The sequence below is a fragment of the Lycorma delicatula genome, chromosome 3, assembly GCF_047948215.1.
Source record: "Lycorma delicatula isolate Av1 chromosome 3, ASM4794821v1, whole genome shotgun sequence".
Lineage (NCBI taxonomy): Eukaryota > Metazoa > Arthropoda > Insecta > Hemiptera > Fulgoridae > Lycorma > Lycorma delicatula.
This window is the reverse complement of record NC_134457.1, coordinates 92,340,986-92,368,434: the sequence shown is the minus strand read 5'-3', so window position 1 is coordinate 92,368,434 and position 27,449 is coordinate 92,340,986. Positions and strand designations below refer to the sequence as shown.

The following is a 27,449-nucleotide window of genomic DNA, read 5'->3' as shown; positions in this document are numbered from 1 at the left end:
AATTAATCTACTCTTGGGATGATAATTGATTAATCTTTGTGACATGATGTTATTTTGGTACTTTTCAAGAAGATGCCTGTCACTGATAAGGCGATCTGTATTTAGTCAGTTAGTCGCTTAGTTATTAGATGGTGCCACTGAAAGACTCTATTGAAATAACAAAATAAATAAATATAATTAACAAAACTATACACCCTGTTTAGATATAGATAAGCGATAGCAATATTCAGGATGTATAAATAAGTACATCCTATACAGATATCAAGTTTATCTTTACTAGCTAAGCAATAGCAATAGCCTTTCACTGGTGCCATCTAACAACTGACTAAGTTCAGCAACAAACATAAACAAGAACAAAACATGTAAAACCTTTAACCAAGTACAACTATTACTGTTACTTTGTTCTGAGCTAGCAAGTTATTTGTTCTTGTTACTTCTAGTGTTGAAAATATAAGTTGCTCACTGTTTAATAATGTTCATTTTATAACAGGTTGTGGTAAACTTTCGCTTATTTTTTATTGGTTTTATGCTATATTTGCTTGAATATTATAGTTTGAATAAATAGCTTTTGCCATTTGCTATTTTGAATTTAATTAGATAACGTTATGATTAAGAAGTGTTTTGCATGCTTAGGTTAAAAGCTTGCTGGCATCCTATTATTTATAATGAATTATTAGTAATTTATAAATTTGGTCTCAGTTTATGCCCCCAAGGAATCATCAACAACACGTTCATGACTGTCTGGTAAGTCAAAATTTTAAGATTCCCTGATTGAAAGAAGTTATGTATTTGTTACTTAAGAAAACTATAGAAAAGAAATGTTTACTGAGTAGGGGCCAGCAAGCTTTCTTCCTTGATAACTGCTTACAGTCGTCAATGTTTGCATATTACATAATTATGTATATATCCATTTTATTTTATTTTGCTAGTGGTGCATTCATTTTGTTTATGGATTGATATATTCACTCCTGTTATAATTTGTTAATGCTTCACCACTCATGGTTTTAGTTATATGATTGATTTGTTTATAACAGTAATGACTTTAAATATCCAGTTTCTGGCTCCTGGACAGTAAATTTCTCAATATTTTTTTGTTTTGAAAATTAATGCATGTTTATATAAAGGTATAATGATGATTGCAATGTTAAATGTACAAAAAATCACAGTGTAAATCTTGTTTTTTATTTCATGGTTTTTAGGTGCTGCTTAAGGGTCTTTAATTTTGCAAATTGAAATTTTTCTATGTTGAATATTTTTAATTTAATGTATGATTTTAATGAACCATTGTTTTTTGTAATTAAAGACATAGTTACATTAAATTTTTGATCATAAAACACGAAAAGACATGGGTACATTAGATTTTTTATCATAAAACATGAAGCAGTCTTGTGTATAAATTGTGTGTATTGCAATAATTTAATTTATTACTTTATTATAAAATTTAAATTTTAAAAAAATGAGAAGTGGAATACTTGTTATTTTGAGACGCAGTTGTCCTTTTATGTTAATTTATTGGGCATTCACTTTCCAATGTGCCATTTTGATCCTGGCAGTTTCAACCACAGTGCTAATTTTTTTTTTTGTAATAAATCATATGGGTAAGTTCACTCAACTATCGTGTGGTATTCAGTGACCAATCAACATTTCATGTTAATTGAAAAGTAAACACTCATAATATGCATATCTGGGGATCTGAAAACCCTCAAAATATTGTAATGTAAATGAGACTCCCCAAAACTTAATGTTTTTTGTGCCGTACCCTGAAGGCAAGTTTACAGGCTATTCTTTTTCATGGAAGCAACAGTATGAACCACTGACATAACATTGGTACATTGGTTCTCCCTGACTGCTGGATTGGTTGCTGGGGACCAGAGGATAGGGCTTGTTTGCCATGGCCTCCATGTTCACTCGATCTGACCCCGTGTGATTTTTTCTTTGAGGGTTTATAAAGGATCAAGTGTATATACCACCATTACCAGCTGACTTGAGACACAGGATTGAATCAGATGTCGTGTCAGTTACTCCAGTTGATTAATATGGGATGAAATCTCCTATCAGCTGAATGTGTGCCGTGTTACGAAGGTGCTTGCATTGAACACTTACAGGAAGAACTGTTTAAGTTGCTCTTTCATTTCATGTATAATTTATAAATGTAAATAAAATTTAATAAATAACTTTAAAATCCCAATATTCATTTTGAGACATGTACAGTACTTTCTAAAACTTTAGTTTCACTTATTAATGTTACTTTACTATATTTTTTTGCCATTATTAGGTTTATTTCTACCATAAACATCCTACCATATTTCGTTTGGGAGAACATATTCCATGGTTGTAAGCATTGGCTTAACTTAATGCCTGTTTTTGTTATTAGGTTATTAATATGTTAGTTTTCAACTTACTCTATGAAAAATTCATGCAACATTTCAATTGTAAATATACTTTTTTATTATTTAATTTTATGAAAAATAATATATTGTATGCATTTCTTCCTTATTAATTTTCTCTGTCGTAACTAATTTCTATAGTGTATTGTAGTATGTTTATAATGAAAAATCAATTAAGCTTGATTTGCTTTGCATGTCATAACATAATAAGATTATCTTTTCTCAAATATTTATTTTTTCAGTTTTGGAAAAAAATAATAAATCTTAAATTTATATATATATATATATATATATATATATATATATATATATATAGAGAGAGAGAGAGAGAGAGAGAGAGAGAGAGAGAGAGAGTGAGAGAGAATTATTTGTAAGTCTGTAAAAGATTTAAAATAATTAAAAATATTCTTTACATATATTTACATATATTAAATTTCATTAAGATGAAGGTAAACTCTTCAAATTACTGTCGAGCAGAATTCTGACCAGTACTCGACATAGTTTCCTCCTGTTAGGTTTCAACTTGTACTACAGTATACAGTGCATAAACCACATCTTTTGACTTTATGCTGAATTCCAGAATGATTTACCATATACAGTTGTATCAAATGTATAAAAAGTCTTGTGATGAAGGCTGCCTTTTCATTACTCTAGCTGGGAAATCACGTTAGTCACAACCCAACTGAAGAGAGACTGGATCCTGTTAGATGAGCATATGTAATTTTCATGCAAATTCAGTCTGTGTACATGTTTACATGTTAGTATCGTAAAGCCAGTGTTCAGCAAATTCATTATAAGAAAGAAGCTGAATGTTAAATCCTACAAGCATCAGTTGGTGCAGGCTTTAAGTATTGATGGTAAAGAAGTGTAGTATTCATTTGTGTTCAATTCAGCAAAGAAGTAATTTTCATGTGTCTGAGACAAAATTTCTAAAGTACGGTAACAATTTCATTATAGTAATTGTTTTAAAATATTTTATGGATTTATGAATGACCTAGTGTTACAGAATAATCCTGATAACCCACGGTTATTTATTTATTTGTTAATGAAAAAACATATTTAAAGAAAGAACAACATAATTCTTAGAAAGTGTTCTTGTAATGTATTTATGTATGCAATTTTTTTTGTTAGGAATCCATTAGCACAGATGGAAGAAGAAAAGAGAGAACATGATGCCAAAATTAAAAGAATGGAAGCTGAAATGGAACAAGTATTTGAAATGAAAGTGAGAGAAAAGAAGCAAAAATTGAAAGATTCTGAGGCCGAAGTAAGAATATGTATTTATCATTTTACTTTAAAATAGTTTTATTTTGTTTAAGAATTTTAAATTCTGCTGCAGTTTGATCGTAGAAAAAAAGACTGCTAAATCTTTAAACCTTGAATGTTTTAGTTGATAGATCGCGAACCCTGTCTCCTATAAATTTGATTCCTCCCCAGTAATACCCAAGTAATGGTTTTATTGGAAAGCTTAAAACTAAGTACAATCATTTAGCATTAGAAACTATATGTTTGGACCTTATGAATTTTTATTTTTTATATTCAAATTTATTTGCATTTAAATCTATTTGAATAGATGCATAAGTGTGTCTAATCATTGATTTGTAATGTCATTATTTGATATAAAAAAAACTATTATGTTGAGGAATATAACAGTTAAACCATGGATGTACCAGGGAGAGGCTAGAGTCAGTTGCTAACTGGTTATTAGATGGTGGGATGGTGCTTGGAAGAGGTTGATAGGAAGCAGCCAATCCATTTAATTTTTACATGAAATTTTTGTAGCCTAATATGTACAACTTAGTTTTTATATGGACTCCCTTGTATAAAATAAATTTTTTGTATTGTAAGAATGTTTTACAATCAGAGGTTAATAATTATAAATCAATGCATATAAATTAAAAAAAAAGGAAGTTAGATTCGAACTGGTGTGCCTTCCCCTTGTAAGATCCAAATATTTCATTAATTAGAATTTTATTTGGCTATAACCCTGGAACCAATGAAAATAAGCATCACTCATGATATACCATTGAAAATCTCTCAATGAGAACTTATTACTGCAGTTAAGAAAAAATCCAAATTGTTTTGGATTTTGGGCTTTTTTGGACACTTTTGGTCCAATTTATTGCAATCAAAACGGGAGGTGTGCAACCAGATGTTACAACAGTGCTAAATCCAAAATTTCAACATTCTACGGCTTATTTTTGAGTGGATTCAGGGGTGGTCAAAATGGATATTTCTGTGAAATCTGAAAACAAATTTTTTGTGATACAACATTCTTTTTACTTCCATACAAGGAATTAAAAAGAATGTTAACTTTTGAACTAGGCCATCAGCTGACATTATTCTATCAGTCTGATTTTCAAAGCAAGGATTTATTCCAACAATTCAGTCAACATGCCTTTTTTATTTCATAACTAATTATGATAACATTCAAAATTGGTGATGAAATGAGTTGCAGATTACAAAATTTATTACTTCTTGTATTAAAATTTTTTTTTTTAATGTTGAAAATTGAACAAGGAAAAGTGAAAAAAGGATTGTCATCCTTCAGTTAAGCACCCTTTGTTGGGTAAAGTTAACAAAAAACACAGCTCGTATTTGCCAAAAGAAATTGGACTTTAATGAGAAAGAAAACAACTGAACTTATGTTAAATCATAACCTTAAAAACTAAAAAGAAATTATGAAATTAACATAACTTAATGATACATAAGAATATCAACTGAAATCAGCGTATCAGTAATAATAATATTAAATGAGATTTACAATTATATATTTAGAAAAACAAAACATCAATAAACATAGTATGTCTGAAAAACTATTGCATTGCTGACAAATGCTGTAATATTGAATAATTATCAATGAACAAATGTCATTAACTTAGAAAATTAAATTACAATAAATCTTAATTGGCACTGGCCTTTCCTGATTTATGAACAACAAAATTAATATTAAATAATTCAAACATGTAATTCTAGTTTAATGTAGAAAAAAGGCCACAATAATATTATAATACAAAAAGAGTTAATTACAATAATCAAATTGAAATTAATTAAGCACGTAAAAATAGGTTGCAGCTGAACGATGACACAACCTTATATAAATCACCTGTCGTGACTGTACTTAAGTGAATAAATGGTTTTTAAACTAAACTTGAAATTGAAAATGCATAAGGTACGATGAACTGAATGTTCCACAAATTTTTAATGATAAAATAACTGTTTAACGTAATAAATAATGAAAATTGAACTTGCCTGTAGCACACAAATATTAGTAAGAGATGAACTCGTGAATGAATACATACAGTAATCCTGGGCGCAGTGGTGTATCAGGAATACGGGGGTGAGAACGTGGTTTAGAGGTTGAGCAAGAAGTGGCGTCTCAAAAATGTAGCAACGAGTTCGGAGGGATTCCGCATCGATGCAAATGTAATCAGCAGCTAGAGGGGATTCGGCGTCGATAGAACTGGCAGTTTGTAGTAATTGAAGCACTTTCAGCATAACGTAATATACAGAATTTGAAGATTAAACTTGACAAAGAAACGAGGCAAAACAAAACATAGAGATCGGTGAAATAACGAACCACTGACTGGTAGAACTAGAGATAATTTTGACAGGGAAATGCCGCAACGGGTATGCGAGTATGAATCCGATGAAAATATTGGCACAAAGGTTGAGAGCGAAAAGTGTGCGACTTTACATGGTGAAGGTCTGGTCAACTCTGACGAAAAGATGGCGTGAGTGAAAGGAGGAGGAAACCACAGCTAGGCAGTGGACAGGAGAGAGTGTGTGTAAAAAACAAGAGAAGTGTCTTAGTGTTAGTATGAGAACGATTAGAGAAAACGTGTTGGAATTCGAGAACGAAGACATAACAAAAATGATTTACAAGCAAGCAGACCACTAAAGAATCACTTAAGACAGATAAAATAAATTCTGAATACCCAAGTTGAAGAAATGACATCAGGGCCGACAAAGAGAAATAGACTTCTAGGAACTATGACAATATTGAAATTGGTTGAGAATAAAAAACACTTAAGACTAATATATACATTAAGATTAAACAGTAATGAAAATAATGCGTGATAGAAATAAGCTAACACCATAACCTTGAATTCATTGGAATAAAATGACTTTACGCAAGCGGCGTAACACCCTTCCTCATTAGGAAATAAGTTTTATAATCAGTTTACAAAACAAACCTTTTGACAAAATATCAATTTTATAAACGGATAATCAATAGCATTGATTAACAAAAAAAATTTTTTTAATGTTTCTCTAAGTGTAATACTATTTCTTGAATTGTTTATTTGCGTACATTACAGATCTGTAAATTCAATTTTTCTATCACCCTTAGTTTTAAATAAATAACACTTCAAAAAAAATTAAGGGAAAATATAGTTAAAATCTGTAAAATTTATAATTTTGCATGGCCATACCTGTGTTAGAATGATTTCACTAATGCTTTACTTTTATAAATAGCCTCAGGCATATCCCGAATTAATGTCTAACAGTGATCGGTTAGCATGTTAGTATTTCATTTCTCTTTATAGTGGCTTTCCATCACCAAAATGTCTTGGTGGAAACATTCACTGTGTGTCACTTACATCTCTGAGGTTGTCCACCAAAAACCCCAGATGTGAAGAGGGAATGAATTTTCAAAGACATATTACATCCCATAGCTCTGTATGAACTAAGAAGTTGATTAACAATATCATGGTAATTGTCGGATTTTTGTTTACCAAGCTGCACTTTCTACATTATTTAATATTGAGTTAAATATATCATCTTTGACCACCTTTCTTATTTGAGGACCAACAAATATCCTTTTCTACTTTTTCCTTCACTTACATTCGGAAATTTGTGTCTGATGTACAAAAATCCGAGACTATCCTTCTTCATTGCTTTTACATAATGAAATTTTTCATTAGTCTTAGCTTAATCTGCAGAAGGGGTAAAAATATATTTTGGGTTCAACTAAGGGCTCATGACTAACTTGGAGTTAAGTTGTCTCGTTTCTTCCACTCTTTGGTATCATAATGTTTATCCCTTGCTCTGCTGTCCCATTCACAAAGAAAACACATGTATTTAGTATAGCCTAACTGCATGTCTAACAAAATAACTAAACTTTCAAATCATCATATATCTTCCAGCTATGTTTTTGTATAATTTATTTTTTCAAGAACGTCTTTCATCACATCATATGTCTCTTTCAAATTAATACCATAAGCAATTGGTATTGAAGGATATCTGTTATCGTTGTGTAGTAGAACCACTTTTAAACTATACTTGGATGAATCTATGAAAGGTGCCAGTTCTCAGGTTTATGAACTTATTCTAAGTGCAACATAAGCTCATCAATATTTGTGCAATAAACCAAATTATTTTCATCAATAAAGTACTGAGAAAGTTCTTTTTTTTGGCTTCGAAAGCCCAAAATGTTTTTACTTTTTTTTAAGTAAATTCCAATCGTGCAGTCTTGATCCAAACAGTTCAGCTTGATTTTTGATAAATTTAAATCCCTAACAAAGTCATTTAATTCACCTTGTGATATAATATGTGGCCTATTGGAAGATAATTCCATATCAAAATTATTGTTTGTCTTCAGTATTGCCTGATTCTTCATCGCTGCTTTTGAAACATACATTCATGGGTAGCTCAGGAACTGGAATAATTTCACTGTGAGGTACAGGCCTGATTGCAGATTGCAATGAAGGATATTTTACAGCAAGTTTAGATTTTTTAGAAATTCCAGGCACACTTGTTAAACAAAAATAACAGTTGGTTACATGATCCTTTGGTTCATGCCAAACCATAGGTATACCAAATGGCAATGCCCTCCATGTACCTTTCAGCCATCCTCTTAAATATACATAACAATTATATGCTTTTAATTAAAGGTGTAATGTTTTTTCTATTTGATTTTACGGTAAACTACCCACATATATAACAAAAGGCATCTACATCATTTATACAACTTCTAGGCAATGACACTGCACTGTTAACAAACTTAAGACAGCAATAAGACTGAACAAAATTAATTCATTCCTAAATCCAATGCTTAATGCAAACAACACAGCTGTGCTTTCAGCTACATGTTTTCACCTACAGACAAGATTAATCTTGTCCATGAAGACCCCACACTTCAGTATTAGATATGATGTCATAATATGTGACTATGATATGATTTAATTCTTTGTCTAGTATTTATTTATAGCTTACAAATTATGTTAAAAGTTAAACAATAAGAAATGAGCTAACAAAATAAAATATAGGAGCTTAAAATGCTAACTAAATGTTGAAAAATGTAAAAAATCCTTTAATTAAAATTAAAAATTTTTTGAAAAATGGTGGGTGATAGAAAGATTCTGAGTTCATATTCGTTTTCTGAATCAAAAAACTGATTAAAATCATGTATCGCATGTTAGGAAACAAAAATTATGTTTATCAGTGTATCACTATCGATTTATTTTTATCGAAAATAGTTGTGTTTTAAGATCTGATGCGATATTGAATGAGTGAATTACAGTAGTAAATTAAAGAATGGTGACTGTGGTAGTATTTACTACTGTAAATGAATTACAGTAGTAATTTATTTTATAATTATATTACTGCCGTTATTTATTGTTTATAAACATTTAAGAAAATATTTCATAATTTTTTGTCAAGCAGTATCCTCAGTAATGTAAGCATGTTTTTTTTTTCATTTTGCTCTTATTTATTGGTGTTGCTTCTTCTTACTTATTGTTTATAAACATTTAAGAAAAAAAAAAATCATGATTTTTTGACGAGCAGTATGTTTGATCATGTAAGCATGTTCTCAGGTAAGGGAAACGCACACATGACAGACACATATGCAAATGCCCTTTAGTATTGTAGGATGATTATTGGCCTTGTAATTTACTTTTTTTATCTTAGATAAAATATTGTTTATTGCCTTAGGAATATTATTAGTTATTTATATTAATCAACTTTCTGATTGGTTACAGTTTTATTTTTGTACAGTTAGCATTATTATTAATACAAAATGTTATATTATTAGTTGCAGTATTTTATTGCATATATCAGACTTCAAGAAAATATTATTTATTGAACATAGTTTCTTTAAGGAAAATTAATGCCTGACCAACGTTCTTTTAAAGTTTTGGATTTGATATTAACCACTATTACATGTTTGTCCAGTAACTTGTAATAAAATAAGTTATTTTTGTTACTAGCTTCAGAAACGACATGAACAGATGAGGAAAACTTTAGAAAGTCAAGTAAAGGAAGTTGAAGAAAAGAGAAAAGCTTTAGATGCTGAGATATCTACTTGGGAACAACAGTCTGGTGTCAGTATGGAAGAATTAAGAAGGCGAAGTCTTGAAAGAGAGTGAGTAACAGTAAAAGTGATTTTTGTTTTTTCAATAATTTTTTATTTTATGTTTGATACCGTTCATGTTGATTTGATAGATTTAAAAGAAAACAAGAAAGTATTTTATTAATTGATAAAATTTTAAATACGATATTTGAATGAAACAGTAATTTACCTATTTGCTTTATTTTATTTATTAAACTTTTTTTGTTGAAATTAATTAAGATTATTGTTGATAGACGTTTACAAAATGGATTTAAAATTCAGTGCCTATTAACAAAAACATTTGCTTAACTAAAATCAGTATTTTTTAGTATGAAAAAAAAGACAAGCCTTGCATATTAACACTTTTGTGTAACCAGTTTTTCCATTTCACTCACAGTGGAGTTTGAACATTCTAAAAACATGTATGTTTTTTCTATGGATTTACGGTGAATGTTATGCATTCTCTCCGAGAGATATGTTGTCTGCGAGATTTTCTTTAATGTTTGTTAAATAAATTTTGACAGTTGAAAGTAGAACAGTGAAATCAAAATAATAACATTCGTACTTAATTACAGGTTGATTGATATTTACCCCTTGAATTTTTTTTCAGTTTAACAATATAGATTATTTCCATGCAGAATAACTTTAATTGAGCACTACATGCTCTGATTTTTCAGAAATATTTGCTCTAAAACCTGTAATCATTGAAGTATTCATCTCCACAGTTATAATTATTTCATGTGTATCTATAATTAAACACAACAATTTGTTTTTAGGCTACTTATTCATTGATAGTCCAGAAGTATTAAATTATACACTTAATTCCTATAATCACACTCTGCTTAGAATTGGGTATTACATGAAAGATTCATTTGTACTTTTATTGGAATTTTTTTATTAAACATGCTTACGTGAACATAAAATGGAATTTTCACTTTAATCTAGATGGCTGTAGTCCGCATTCCATATTGTGGAAATTTTCTGTGCATGAGAAAAACAGAAAATATTTTTGGTAGACATTTCCCATTCAAAAAGTGTTGAATCTAGCCAATCCTTTTCTTCATGGTCCACTGCATGTACACTTTACTAATTATGGGATCTTTGCATTTATATTATTAAATGTATTTCGCTGAATAAAAGTAGATATGTTGTGGAAAAAAGTTATACGTTATGTGTTCAATATAATTTTCTTTTTATACTATATTACTTTTTTTTTCTTTTTTTTTTTTACAATATTTCACAATCAATTTAAGAATCTTACTGCCATATGGTGAATTTAAGTTATTTTCAGAATCAGATCAGTATTTCAGGAATATATGATAAAAGTTATTTATATTATTTTGTTTTTTATAAATTGAAGTACAATTAATTTTTAAAATCAGAGTTTAGGTAACTGGTTGCTGTATGGTTTTTTAAAGTGTTTTTGTGGTCTTTTTTTATATTCAAAGATCAGAATAAAGTAGTTTTTAAAAATTAAAAAATCGGATGATGGTTCAGCAGTAAATTATTTATTTTTTTAATTTCCTTATTTCCTGTAGTTTTTATATAAGAAACTCAAAAATTTTCTTGAAACATATACGATTAAATATTTTTAAAAAGCTAATCAACAATAAAAGTAACTATGCGTTGTGTTTTTCCTATTATTTTATCTGTGATTGTACAAATAATGGCTTTCAGAAGTATTATTTAACCCTTAATAATTGTTTTGTAAGTACCTAGCCGTAAAATATACTTCAATTTTGAACAAATCTTAGAATTAGTGTGTTTCACTGATTATATTTATATTACATGCATATGAAAAGTATGTTTCCTTTTTAATACAAGTATTTAAATTTTATAATAATATTTGAAATTACTTAGGATTATAACAGTTTAAACTAATAGTTTTGTTCATGTATTTGCGTATTATAAATGTAAGTTATTCTAAAATTAAAGGACTAAATGCATCAACCCAATGTTTGGAGATTAACAATAGACAAAACGTAATTATAACTACATATTTAATTTTCACACAATTTGTTAATTTGACAAGCATGAGCTTATGTTAAAAAGATACCATAGCGAATTGCTGTGAGGTAAGTTAGAATTATAGAAAATAAAATTATTGCATTCTTTATGAAAAGACATAAATACAAAGTTAAAACCATGTATTTCTACGCATTGTGTTAGAAGTAGACTCAGTTGGTTTGAACAGTGGTTTGCTGTTACTTCACATAAATGAAGCCAGCAAACAATCGTTACAGGTGATTGGGTTAATTTTTAATTGTAATTGTTAGTTTATTAAATGTAATTAAGGATTAATTGTAATTTGATTTTTGTAAAGAGGAAATATTACAAAGAGTAACACCTAGAGAAAGCAGTTCTTTACAATTAAGTATTCCACAAATTGCACTACATGGATAGGTGTGTGTTGTCAGAGAGAAGTTGCCAATCTGTACTCTTTCAATACCAATTTTTTTTTTAGCGAACTGTATCTTCTGAATGCCATAAAATTTGAAGGTAATGTGCGTTCAGGATATTGCTATTCCTGCATGATCGATCATAGACTGCAACATTCATCACACTCAAAACTTTCATTACCATTATCTACCTGTTTAGATTATAAATTTACGCTCAACTCATAAAATTTACATTTTCTGATAACATAATTCTTTGAAAGACCTCTGCAAGTTTCACTAAATTTTTGACAAAATTTAATGCAGTTCTGTTGACAGATTTTTCCAATAAGACAGATGTGATTAAGAAACTTATGCTGAGTTCTGTTATTAACAAACCGAATGAACATTGGAAACAGCACATATCACATGTGTCAAATGTACCTTGACCAATCTCTGACAAACTATTTACATTTCCCATTGTGTCATATTTTTCAGTTATGACATTAGTGTAAATATTATTTAACCATTGTAATTTAAAAACAGTACCTATTTAAAAATTTTACTATTTTAACAATAAAATTTTAATTATTAGGGGTCTGAGAATTTCCATTACACGTATTGTTCTTATAAAAAGCAAGAAAATTTCAAAACCTATATAGTTTTTTTTTTAGAAAATATGATACTTCAAAAATTGGAAAAATAAAAAACCATACAGTAAAAAGTGAATTTAAAATAGAAAAAGTGTTAATTTTTATCTGTGCTTGACTATAAAATTTGATTATTATTATTATTATTGTTACTGATTAAGATTCATTTGGTTATTTACACAATTTATTTTATGGTAAGATCACATCACAGTCAACTGATAAAAAATTATTATTAAGAGCTCTCCCTCTAGTTTATTCCCAGGCTATTTTTTAATGAAATCTCAAATCAGTGGCACTTTTTCATTATTATTATTATAAATCCTACGTTATTATTAATTCATTATTATTAATTACAAATAATTGATTAAAAGTAAAAAAAAAAAAAAAAAAAAAAAAAATTAGTTTTGTTGCTTTACACCAGGTGTTATAGATTTTCTTATGGGTGTGACATGTATAAAGCACCTAAGGTATAAGAGGTGCATAATTGTTGCTTTCTTCAGAGTGTAATGTTCACTACACTTAACCTAATCCCTGTAATGAACAGAGCAAGAGTGTTACATTTTGGGCTGATTATTACCTGCTTTTCAGTGTGTTTGACTGATATTGATCGCAATATTGTATTTGGCTCAGTGAAAAAAGTAACAGCAAGCCTTTTCATTATTCGCTTGCCAAGGGTTACTTGTTATTCTTGAAAATGTTAGTATAATTTTTAAACTGACAACTCATGTCATGTTGCTTACAACTTTAACAGTTACGGCATTAACAAAAATAATTAGCAACAATGGTAGACACTTGTTTATTTATTATTATATTTTAAGGAGCTTAGTTAAAATCATTAATATATATATTTAAAAATTTAGCACTAAGTTATTCTTAAATGATTTAAATTACTACTTTCTCTAAATTTTATTTACTTTTAATTAAATAATAAAGTAAACTAAAATATAAGTGCAATTAAATACATTAATTATGACTCTTGATTAAAAAATTCATTTTTTTAAATTTTTTATGTCATTTGCTATTGATGTTATTAATTGTGTTCAAATATTTTTAATAAAATTTATTCATTTACCTGATAGTAATTGGTATAACTACTGCTTCCTAGTATAGTCAGTATTGAATTTAACTTACAACTGGTTAGAGTAAAGGATTGGGTTTAGTATAATTATTTGTATATATATATATATATGGGTGCCTGTGGTATTTGGATAAGATATCAAACATTTTAAGAATTTTATTAAGAGAACATGTATAACCATTGTACATAGTTGTTAAGCACTGAAAAGTGAATTACTAACAATTTATTTCTAATAATAATTGGTCGGTGTAGCTAGGCATAAACTAACTAGTTGATACTGTAGGAAAATGTGCTTTTGTATTTTATTAGATATTTCATTTTTCTTAGTAGACTCTAGTATAGTTGTCACTATCACTATTAAATTGAAGTTATAAAGTTGTGTGATAACCTTTTATATTTAATCTCACTTGATTATTAAATTCTCTTAAAATTAATAGAATTGAAATCATTTATAATTTTGCTTTATAAAATGTTGATTCTATTATATTCACCTGCACTTTACCTGTGTCAAATAGTAATGAACAAAAATCATTTGAATTTCTGAAGTAATCTATTAGAAAAACCTGAATATCTAACAGATGTTCAGGTTTTTCTGTTTGAGGGAAATCTTATATTGTAAAATTATAATTTGGAGAAATAAGAATTGTATGAAGCTATACCATTTAAACAATTCAATATCAAAGGGTTGGAATTTAATAAAATTATATATAAAATTACAATATATATACACTAACTCATCATTTTTAATGCATTTTTTTATTGTAATTAAAAAGCTAAATTTTTTTGGTTTGTCTTACAGTTATCTTATTTTATAACTTGTTACAAGATTGTAAACCCATCAGATGAAATATTATGCAAATAAAACATTATTCTACTCTGGTATTTGTACATTTTTACTTGATGATAATGCAGTGCTTTCACACAGTGCATTTTATCATGTTGTTGGAAAGTCCACTCTAAAGTTTGACTTCCAACAACATGTATGCAAGCACTTTACAAAAGCGTGACAATTATAGCACAATAAATGAAAGCAATATCAGTGTTGAATTGTGCATTTCATGTTTTTTATCTGATGATGGGTTATTATAATCTTAAATGCGTTGTTAAACAATCAGAAGATGCAAAACATCCAAGAACTTTATTCTACAGTTAATACAAAATCTGGTGTTAATTTCACATTATCTGTTTGTTTGTTTGTTTTTTTAATTTTCATTCTCTACATTAAACAAAAAGTTAGTTTTTGAGCCTTCAAAAATCATAAAGGGAATTTGCTTGACTGGGTTATAAAATTTAACTGTTAATAAACATGCTAGCCAATAAAAAATTCTGTGATTATTGCATATCTATTCAGTTACAATTTAGACATAATAATTACTATAAAAAAATTTCCACCATTTATTTTTTCTAATTAGAATTTTCTATTGTACTATCACTATGAGATAATAAGATAATTTCTGGTTATAAGAACACAAATTCTTCTTAGATTTTTAGGCTGACAATGTAGAAAATAGAGGAAGTTAATTTTTACCATATTTTTCTAATTTAGAACCTGCATTACATCACATATTTGTGTATTTTATGATAGTACAAAAAATTTAATGATCTTGTGTTTTACGCATCTTTGTGTCAATCGCATTCATTTTAAATGTCAACCAAATCATATCTAGTTTCTCTATAATTTCACTCAAAGAGATACGTACTGCTTGTATGAACTTTGCATTACTGTAGGATTTCAATAAATCATCCAACCTGAATTAATGTTATCACTTTAATATTATCTATCTTTTATTTACATCTTGATTACTGTGTAATGATTTTTTTTAAATTTTCTGCTCACTGTTCAAGTGTAAAATTCTGAGCTGGATATATGATTCACTATCATTTCTGATCATAATTCTATTCCTTCACAAATTTTTTTCTGTTCAAGTATCGTTTTTTAATATTTTGGAACCACAATGTACAAGTCAATTTTAACATTAAATTTAAATCTTTTCTTTCCACAAAAACAGTTAAGATGTGATTTTTTTACAGTTTTCATTCTCTTTTCTCCTTACAGTTTTTACCTATACTGAATTTTTATGTTTTGCTGTTTATCCTTATCAATTTTTTCACTATTTTTTTTTTGCAGCACACCCCCATGTGCTGAAACTTGTTGTTTGAGGGAACTTTGTGTATTGTTTCTAAGGACAAGGGTAGTTACAAAAAATCACTTAAACCTATTAAAATTGTGTAATTGATTGTGGAATAAGTAATATTTTTCCTGAATTTTTTGTAGATACAGTTATGCCAAACTGTAACATTTAATTTTACTTTTTATTTTATTATTTTATGTTTGATGATTTTTATAAATTTCATTTGTATAAACCTAATTTATATATCACATTCTTTTATTGGTCATATTAACTAACGGATTATAATTTCAGTTATATTTATTATGGTTAAGATCAAATATTCAATAACTTACAACTGCAGGTAGATTATTTAATAATTATTATTATTAAACATTATTGTTATTATTATAGATCTTATTGTAGTTGATTAGTTAATTATCTGTTAATTTTTTTTCCAATAAATAATAAATTTTAAAAAACGAGCCAATGAGATATTTAATTATAAATAACCTGATGTTTTATATGTTTTTTTTAAAATCCTCAGCCTTTTTAGTGTAAAACATCCTTACTCTTACTGTGTCTAACTTTAGTCTATCAGTGAAAGAATTCATTTTAAATCTTTGAATAAAAATATCAAATTAATACTTTACTGTGAGTAGCTCTCATGTTTTTCTTTCTCGAGTATCAGTCAGAATTTGTTTTTTAAAAGATAGACAGCGGTTTCATATTGATGTATGTTATATCTCCTTAGTACTAAGATTGCAAGTTATTTTATGACTACATAATTCATTTTGATTTAAATAAATTCTGTTTATCAAAGGATTATTTTGTAATGGCTTATCCATAATAATAAAACTAAGTTTGATTTGAATTTTACTTTGATTCAAACCTTTCTTTATAATATAACATTTACTTTGTGACAAACAAGTGACTAAAAAAGTTAAATATAAAAAAAAATTTCTGGCCAAATGTGATTTTATTGAGTACTTTACCTAAAGAATCTATTTATTTACTTATTCAGTATTATGAAGAATACAATCAGTATCTGCAATTATTATGAAGAATGCTACATTCAGTTACTATGTAAAATAAATAAATACTTATATCATCAGTATTAAATTTTTTTTTGACTCATTTGATTTTATTGCTATTAATAAAACACAAGTTTGAATTGAATTTTGCTTTGATTCAAACCTTTGCTATACAACATTTCAAAATGTTAGATTTTATTAGGTATCTTGCATACATTTATATTAAACTCAGCCCTGGTAATTAATGGACAACTCCTAACTTCAGAAGAAAATATTTAGAATATTTAAACTGCCTCTTATTAACCCTTCAATAATTTTGTTAATCATTAATTCTATCTACATTTATCTATTAACAGGATTAGGTTTAACAGTAAACTTTAAAATGTATCCAACTTGGGTCTGATAAACTGTAATACAGAAATTGTGATTAAGAATGTGGCGTAATCATGCCATTAAGAATCCCATAATAGGCCTGTTAGAAAAAGTAAAGAGTGAAGTGATTTCTATGGAATAAACTACTGCATACTTTCATGTCACTAAATTATTTGCAATTTTCTTTCCTAAAAGTGATATAATTAATTTCTTCACTATAAGGGCTGTCAGGGAGTAGTTTTAAAAATTAAATAGTTTTAAATTATTTTATATTGTTTATTTAATCTAAAATATACTATAACTTAATTGTATTTTTATTACTTACATATATCCTGTTCTTACACAAATTAAAGACATACCTGTTAAATAAGATCAATTCCTTTATAAAGTAAAAATTTTATTGAACGAGTTTTTTAATGGGCTGTTATTCTAACTGTATTGTTTTCCTGATGTAAAATTCCCTAGGGATTTCATTTGTCTGGAAACTACTTGTTGAATATGACCTTTAAGAGAATGTGAAATTTTGTTTTCTTTTTCGCTAGTTTAAATTCAGCCTGATTTTTTTTTTTTTTTTTTTTATTGGGCGTCATTATTTTTGCTAACAATGTGTGATAACTTTACCTTTTTGTGCTATTTTTACTTTGATTTTGCATTTTTCTCACATTTGATATTACTCAGTTTTAAATTATCAATTATAATAGTAGTAGAATATTGGCATAGGTTTTGTAGTTTGAATTTTATTATATCACGAATTCAGTTTTAGTTCTAAGCACTCTACTTTGATATGTATACTCTTAGCACGGTGTTTGAGTGTGATTGATTGATTTACCCTCCAGTCTTAAACTTTAGTACAAGCTGTAGTTAGTGCGTAAATGCTTAAAAATAAGTAGGTAGAGATACATTTTAACTATATTTTCTATTAGTTCTATAAAAGTGTTCTGTTGTGATCTTTTATTACACATTTGCTTCAGCATTCAAATTTTATGAAATAGTTTATTTCTTTTTCAACTTATGTAGAGTTGGGTTGCAAACGGCTGTAAATGGTTTAACTTGCTTAAGGATTTTTTCTAAAATTATCTTATCGTGAGGGATATTTGTATACATAATGTGAATTTCCCTTCTAGTTTAATAATCTATAGCCTAACAGTTTTTATAAAATTGATTTAATTTTTGTATTAAAAAGTTAAACAAACTTTTTTTTTTTATACGTTTGGTTTCAATAAAAAGTTTATAGGAAGTAGCAATTTTTTAAGGTTTTTTTTAATTAAAAAATTTGTATTGTTTATGACAAACAAGTAGCTCAGTATTATATGAGATGCACGTAATCGATTAAATTATTTATTTTATTTAGTTTTTAGTATTTGTAGTTGATTTTGATGTGAGGAAGTTGCTTTGTGTGCTTGCTGTGATGCATGTTGTGAGCGCGCTCTCTCTGCAGGTCTGGCGGAAAGCAGACAGTGGCAAGTAATGCAGTGGCTCGCCGTCATTCATTCCAGCACCGCAATGATTGCAAACAACAGTGATCGGCAACCTGTCCTGCCATACCACTTCACTGTCACATTCAGATCAACCCTACACCATCTTACCATACACTGCTGCACAGCATTGCTACATCATGTCGTTTCACATTCTTCATTCCTGCTGCATTTGTATTTATGTTGTGATTATAATTTTTAGTTTTTAATCAGAATTTTCAATTTTATGTACTTTAGTATTTAATTTTGTACTCACTTATTGTGGTATTACTTCTTAGGTTGTTACTATTGTATTCCAATTTTGATAAATATACATATAATGTTTTATGTAACAACTTCCCATTTAAGTATATAGTTCTGTTTTGTATCTAAAATATTTTTAGTACTTTTGGAAAGGAGATTTAAAACTTAAGGTTGTGAAATGTAGAGTGGTATTTTTTATATAAAACCCTTTAATTACAAAAAAAAGTGTTCCAGTACTTTTTTTTTTATTAATTTTCATAGGTTATTTCCTCAATCATGAGACTGAGTCATGCATTTTTTACTATTTTCAGTATTTATATTTATAATCTTATATGTACTATAATAAATATTATTCCTTTTGTGTTTTTTCTTTATCTTAATTATATATACAATATTAAATTATCTGCATACATATTTTATATTTATATTTATTTTTTTATTTAATAATTTTATTTATTATTAATGATTTATTTTTATTTTACTGCCATTTACCTATCTTTTTATATTAGTAATGAAATCTTTAAAAAAAAGGCTAGTCAAATTTACATTCTTTATTTTTTTTTGTTTATTTAATATTTTTACTTGTTTTAATTTAATACTTAACATTTATTGACGTGTTTAAAAGATAACTATGTTTTTTAAAATTAAATTTATTAGGATAGAAAAATTCATAAAAATTATTTGGCTGATTTAATAAAAGTGTAAATTTAAAAAAATATTATTTATGTTTTTATGTTGAAATGAAATATTACTTACAGAAAAAGAAAATAATTTTCAGGAAACTATTTGATTGAAAATCTGTTAGTTTCCACTTTAACTTTTGCTTAACTTGACTCGTTCTTATTTTGAACATTTCCATTGTTTGATCTATTCAAAGAAAGTAACCACCATAAATTTCTTTAATTTTATATTTTTAATTTTTTTTTAGTATATTTTGACATTTTTTAAAAAAAGTTTTATTCATTGTAAGCTCTTATAAAAAAACATGTAGTAAAAATCACTCAATTATAAAGGTGTTATATTCATTAGTATGTCTGTTAAAATAACCATTCAAGGTTTTTCTGCATCAGAAATAATTAGAACAAACGAGAGCTGCAGAGGTATTATTGGATTAAAAGTAGAAAGAAATGTAAACTGTGTCATCCTTATTTGTGTATTTACAATCAACTCATTTCTTAATGTAAAGATCCACATGTAGAGTTACCGACCTTAAATGTGCACTTTTTAATAGTTATGGATAATAATACTAAAATATTTCTTGCTGTTTTTGTTTTGTTGATGCTTCTTTTTGTGTGTACTTTTACTGCACATAAACTTTAATATTTCTTTGGTGTTTAGATAGTTGACTGTTAATTTAAGTATGAAATTTAATATAATTTAATGTAAAACTACCAATAAACCGTTTTATTATAAAGTGTTTACCTTGTGACAAACAAGTGAGTAAGAAAGTTAAAAATAAAAAAGAATTTCTGGCCAAACATAATTTTATTGAGTACTTTTACCTACAGAATCTATTTATTCATTATTATGAAGAATACAAAGTATCTTCAATTATTATGAAGAATACTTCAGTCAGTTACAATGTAAAATAAATAAATACTTGTATCATCAATATTCAATTCTTTTTGACTCATTTGATTTAATGACACTCAATTTTTTTCTGCAATGTGCTAAAATTTTTTTCTCAATATAATCACTCTGTTTTCCTCAGATGTTTTGTTTTATGTCTTCCTTACAATTTTTGCTTTCCATAGATCTATACTACCAAATATATTGGATACTGTAATAATAAAGGACCCACCAATCTTATATGTCTATCCATTTCTAGCACAAAGTTCTCTCCTTTTTTTTACTTATTCATATCATTTATTATCTAACCCACCTAATTTTCAGCACCCTACTGTAACACAGCATTTCAAAATTTCATTACCTTAAAGTGATACATTCTACACAGATATTTTTTTAATAGGCACTACAGCCTGTTACAGATCTCAGTCTCCTCTACAATTTATTATTTGGCTTTGTAGCAGTGTTGTTTTACAGATTAGAGTGGAGCCACTAATTCCCATTCTCCCAATCATAATGTAGTAATTCCATATAATCTTGTTGCACTTATACTTTTTGCACTTATGAGCTTTGTTGATTTTTTTGTATTTCACAATGTTATCAATACAAATTCAGCATAATTGGTATATCAGATAATGGTGGTGTTTCTTTGTTTACTATTATTTGACATATTCATTGAGTATGTAGTATGTATGTTTATACAATACATGTATGCTATTAATAATATAAGGTACAATCAGAAGGTTTTAAGATAATGAATAAAAAATGAAAACTACAAGTAAACAACTTTATTCCAGATAATCATATTTTTCTACATGCACCCCTACCGTTTACAGGAGAGTTCCTGTGCCTATTGTTTTAATGGATCATTGCTCATGGTGCCTAGAATTACTTATTACTTTGTTGTGGTCTTCCGTAATCAGCATTTTTTAAGTATTTCTTTCTTTTTTCTTTTTTTTTATCAATTGTTTTCCATTTTATTTCAAATTTCAGCATCAACAGAAAAAGTTTGCAGGTATAACCCGATATTAAAGTTATTGCCTGTGTAATATGTATATTGTATGTTATCAACATATAATCGTGCTTTGCTCCAAAAAAACAAGTGAATTACCTCTTGGTTTGTGAATTTTTCTTGGTCATCAAAATAATCACAAACTCAATTTGGTTGGAAAGAGTTCGACTTCCCTATGGTCAGTCAACCTTTAATTGAATTAGCAAATAGCCTTCTCTAAAAGAACCTTTCTTAGGCCCTGTTTTTTACTAACAGCTTTGTGTACCTTTCTTTTTGCTCTAATGGTAATGTGTTCTACTGATTTAAGTATGCTGGACTTATTGTTATTTGACTGACTAAATCTATGGGTAGAATATTGGCTAAAATTATTTTAACAGCACTTTTTCACAATTTCTGTTGCTCACTTTTACAATTATTAAGCCATTGCTACCAAGTTATTCTCAAAGATGTGAATTCTAATTATTTTAGTACTAAGTTTGAGACGTAGTTGCCCATTCCAAGCAGTTTGATGAATTTTCTGCCGCTTTAGAATACTTTTTTAGATTGAATTTTGGATTAACACAGCATTTACATGATATTTTTTCAAAACCTTTTTCATCAGATCAAATGCTATGTATGCATCCTATTTCTTGATCATTTTTCAGTTGCTTTGGTTAAATTATAGTCAAAACATTGGCCTTGGATAATGTTTTGGGACATTGGTAATGCCATCTTTGCAGTGGTAGTACTGTTGTGTAATTTCTCTTTACCATCACCAAAAACCCTTCATCTCATGTTAAAGCTTTCTTTTGTGTTTATTTTTACTGTTTTCCCTGTGCCTTCGATGATATTTATTTAACAGCTAAATTGCGTTAATGTTCATCTTGTATGTAGGTTTTTTAACTGTACTTTAGCATTTTCTGTTTATATTTTAGTTCATTTACTATCACTTAAAATAGCTTATTCTTTCTATTCAATCTTATTATGTGTAAAGTAAAAATTAAACCAGACTAAGGAACCAGTTTTCATTAAACAAGTTTGAATTCCACATTTCATATCAAACAAAAACCTTTTTCCAAGTTTTATTATTATGATTATTTTTCAATTTTTAAGTGATGTATATTGAGTACTACAATTTAAATTTTACTCTTTTTTATATTTGTATTAATTACTCAAGGCATTCTGTTACTGGGCTGTGAGCCATTCCTAATTCTACCACAATGTACTCAAGAATTTCTACCATTATCTATTTTAACATTTTTAATAACTTTTTTTTAAATACTCAGAAACTGGTTAGTTATATCATCTAGTAGTAACAAAGAAGTACTGTACCTAATTTATTATATTTTGAATAAATTACTATAATAAAATTAAACAAACATATTGTTACAGTATTTTCTTTTGTTATTCTAACATATTTTTGTGTGTTATATTTCAAAACCTCTAGCATGCAGGGATCACCATGTGGTTGTAAGTTTTTTGAATTTATGCAAAAACAAGAGGAATTGGAAGAATTCTCCGAATACGTAACTCAGTGATGTTAGTCCTTTAAATTGTTTGAATTTTTACAGTGTAAAGTTATTATTTATTTTAAAAGTATATTGTTGATTAAAAATATTGTTTTGTAGTTATTTACGTAGTAGTTTTAAAACTTAATATTTTACATTAATGTATCTAATTTTATACGTTAAATTTTATGTATTTTATTAAAAGATCGGTTATGCATTCTTATTTAAAGAAGTTGAGAAAATTTAAATGGCTTCTTTCCCCCAATTAAATAATTAATCATTTTAAGTAGATTCTTCGTAAAAAAACATATATATATATTTATTTTTGATAGTTGCTTGATCGTTGCAAATTTTTCCATTTTTTTTTTTAGAGAAATTATGTCCAGAATTATTGGACAAATCAGTCAAGATTTGCCCAAGGTGTGAAACACTTCCCAAAAACATTTAATTTACTTACTCAAGAAACCAACCTTTGTATGATGCACAAAACATAACCTTTTATGATACATTATCATAAACATCTGTTGTATTGCTATGATCAAATTTATTAAATGTAGATGTAGTGCAGTTGTCATAACCAGTTCATTTTAATTCATCAACTATCACAAATAATCTTTCTGTAGAAATATAATTTTTAATGTTTTTTTGCTATTTTCATTAATAACTACTTTAAAAAAAGCTGTAGGATTTTAAATTTCATTCTAATTTTCTATAATTTTAGAATTAATTAAATGTTTTATATTTAACAGTATTTCCTTTATAATATATAGGTCGTCTTTGTTTATTTTTGAAAATTAATTTATTTGATTTTAGTCTAGAGGGAATACATAATAGTAAACGGTAAAAAAGATTTGTTTCTTCATATTTATCTCCAATTTCATGTTATATTCCACATCCTTAACTACATTTATATTATGACTGATATTTTAAATGTTTAGGTTGGATTGCTTCTTTTTAAATAAAATTTCTCTGTAATTTAGCTTAAATTCTTATATAAACCATTTCAGGCTTTAAATGTGATTTATTTTGTTTGAAGTTATGTTTATACTTTAAAATCATCTACAGGTCTCAATACCTGATATTGTAATAAAAATATAAATAAATGCTAATGGGATCTCCATTTTTCTTTATTTTGAAAAGAGACATATGATCAATTTTAGTCAAATATTTTTAAACTTATTTATTTTTAATTCTAAAAACTGATCTTTTTTTTATACAGCCAGCATGTGTAGAATTTATGCTTATTTCATGTTATCAGTACAAAAATTGACTAGTTTTTAAACATAATTTGAATACATTTTTTTTTTTTTTAATTGACCTATCATTTACTAATAAACCATTATTTGAAAAATAAAAAACTTTCTTTAAACAGTATATTAATGAAACCCTGCTTTGATTTTTTCTTTCATTGTTATCAAAACGCCTTTCTTGATGTGTAAATTTTGGTCTTGGTTTAAAAAAAAATCCTGTATTCTGAATTATATGCTTGGTGCTGTAGAAATTGCAGTATGTTTAATGAAAATGTGGAAGAAAACGAAAAGCAGCATTCGATTTGTGCAGCTACATAATTCCAAAATGTTTGAATTAAAATCCTTTTGGTTCCTATTTTCAAAATATCATGAAAAAATCGATTGAAATATCAAGTTCATCACTTGATATCAGAAGTGTCAACATCAAAATCATGACAGATAGTGGTCAAGAGTTTAAAATCAGATGACAAGTGCAGAAATACATATTCAAAGGGTTGTAAAAGTGTGCTAAAAACATGAAAAAGAAATGTACAATAATAACATTCAACTGCTGTTCAAATTGACAAACATAAACAACATTTCATTCAAGTTTGTATCATATTTCAAAATTCTGATCATGATCAGTTATCAATAAACAGCAACATTTCCGTCCCCCAAAGCAATGGGTAGAATTGTGAGCACTTATTTTTCTACAAAGAAAGTTTCTTTTGCAAATAGTGAAGAGCCTAGGTAAGCGCATAAATGAACTGTGCAATGCATTTTAAAATACGGGATGTGAGGATTTGAAATCCTTAAAAATCCACATAGTTGTAGATCATATAGCAGAATATTTTAAGTTTTTGGATAGTGATAGACTGGGCATTGGTGTGAACATAGACAAAGTTCAAATTAAATCTGTTGGTGACACATCTTATTAAAGAAAATTAAAAAAAGCCGTGGTTGTTTTCTTCATAATATGTCTAAATAAATATTTATTTTTATTGCTTGTATTTATAGATTATCATACAAGTAAATAAATTTTTTTATTTCGTTTATTTTTATTTAATTACTCACTACTTCTTTCCTTTACATATAGTTGAAAAATCATATGTATACTGAGCAGCAACATAGAAATTAAAAAATTTTCACTGTTTGGTTACAGAAAAATTTGATTAGTTAATATAAAAAACAAATAATTATTTTTTAATAGCAAGATAAATTATTATATATATATATATATATATATATATATATATTTTGTCATACTGACAATCATTACTTAGAATTCATATTCATATAAAGATTTAACGGTAATAAAATTCAAGTCATTTATACATGTCCATTTGTTTGATCAACTTTTAAGTGATAAAATATGAAAAAAAGATTTTTTGTAATATTTTGAAAATGGGAACAGATAGGATTTTAATTGAAGCAAATTTTAGGCTATGCAGATGCACAAATTGAATGTCGCTTTTTATTTTCTTCTACATTTTAATTAAACCTATTGCAGTTTCTAGAGTACCTTGTATGATTTTCATAACGTATTTAATCATAGACCACCAACCTCTTAACATGAACTATTTTATGTCATATAATGATGTCTTCTGTATTTATTGCTTAAATGCTTTGCCTCTAATTTAGGTGTAAGTAATTCATGTTATTTATTAAATTACCATTTACTTTTTCTACTTGGTTTATTTATTTCATTGGTTTACTATAGTTTTATACTTTTTTGTGAATGGCATATAAATATTGTTCTTTACAGAATAAAGAAATATTGTCAATAGAAGATTTCTACCTTATATTCATGAAAATATTTATAAATTTATTTCTATGAATGTAATAAAAGTACTCAAATATTTGTTCTTGTTTACCTATAACCCATAGAGTTGAGTTGTGATTGGAGTTAATTTAACATTTTGGTTTTTCTATTGCACATTTTTCCCCTGTTGTACGTGCATTTGTAATTAATTACATAATTAATTAAACAAAATCTTTCATTTATTATGAAATCAAGCTTTAAAAGATTAATGTAATCAGGTGCATTATAAATAAATATTTTTCGGAATAAATTATTATAGAAAATTTTATGATATGTCATTGTAATTATTTTTTGTATGTTAATGTTTAGATAATTTATTGGTAGTTAATACTGATTAACTGTTGTTGAAGATAGAAAATGTTTTGTTTTGTAATTGATATATAGATTTTAACATAGATGTTGGTTATCAATAATTTTCAAATTGAAAGTCGTTTTTCCTAATACAGTATTTGTAATGCAGAGAAATTTGTATAATTAATATTGTTTGTTAAGCTATTAAAACAAATATGGAATTTAATATTTTTATTTTTCTGTTATGATAAGGGGGTGCAAAACCATTTATAGTAGTATTTATAAATATTAAATTTCTAGAGATACGTTGAATGCTGAGGAAGATGGAGTTATCAATCGTTAGAGACCTTTTGCACCGTAATATCTACCACCATTCTCATTTTCCTGCTAAAATTTCTAATTCCTCATGACTACCATTTATTTTAGTTTATTTATAATTTTTTACTTGTTTCTGACATCTTTTCTTTACACCTTCTAAAAGTCTTAGCATTGTTTTAGCATATCCTCCTTTTCTCACTACATGCCCTTATCATTAGTCGGTTTTCCTATTCTGAATTATTTCTATTCTCATTCAGTCTCCTTAATACTTTTTTATCTTTTAACCATTCTCACACTTTAAATGCCTTCAGTCTTTCTTTGTCCCTTTTCTTAATGCCCTTATTATAGATCCTTACAGAAATATACATGCCTGCTGATAAAATATGTGTGTATAAAGCAGTAATTAAATTTTTTGAACCCAAAGAGGTAATTGATTTATGTAAGAAAATTATTCAATTTTTTAGACAGAATTACTAACCAACAATTAAAGATCATAAGATATTTTGTTTCCTTGTAATCATATTAAGTATGTTCATTATATTGGTTCCTTTTCATGTTTAAAAGTCATTAATCAGTTCATTAATAAAGCTCAGTTGTTTTATGACTTTTTTTATTTTCATAGTATATTTTTCTGTGTATCTTTTTCCTATTTTTTTATAGGTTTAGTTT

General features: G+C 27.2%; 1 protein-coding gene across 4 annotated transcripts in view; it reads left to right on the top strand.

Annotated features, from left to right (window-relative positions):
* The window catches only part of pnut (septin 7-like protein pnut), a 200,981-nt gene that overhangs the window by 161,909 nt on the left and 11,623 nt on the right, over positions 1-27,449 (top strand). For all 4 annotated transcript variants that reach the window (XM_075360192.1, XM_075360190.1, XM_075360194.1 and 1 more), the window contains 2 exons: positions 3,519-3,654; positions 9,599-9,753. In XM_075360192.1, the coding sequence (XP_075216307.1) occupies positions 3,519-3,654; positions 9,599-9,753 (291 nt within the window). The remainder of the gene's footprint in view (positions 1-3,518; positions 3,655-9,598; positions 9,754-27,449) is intronic.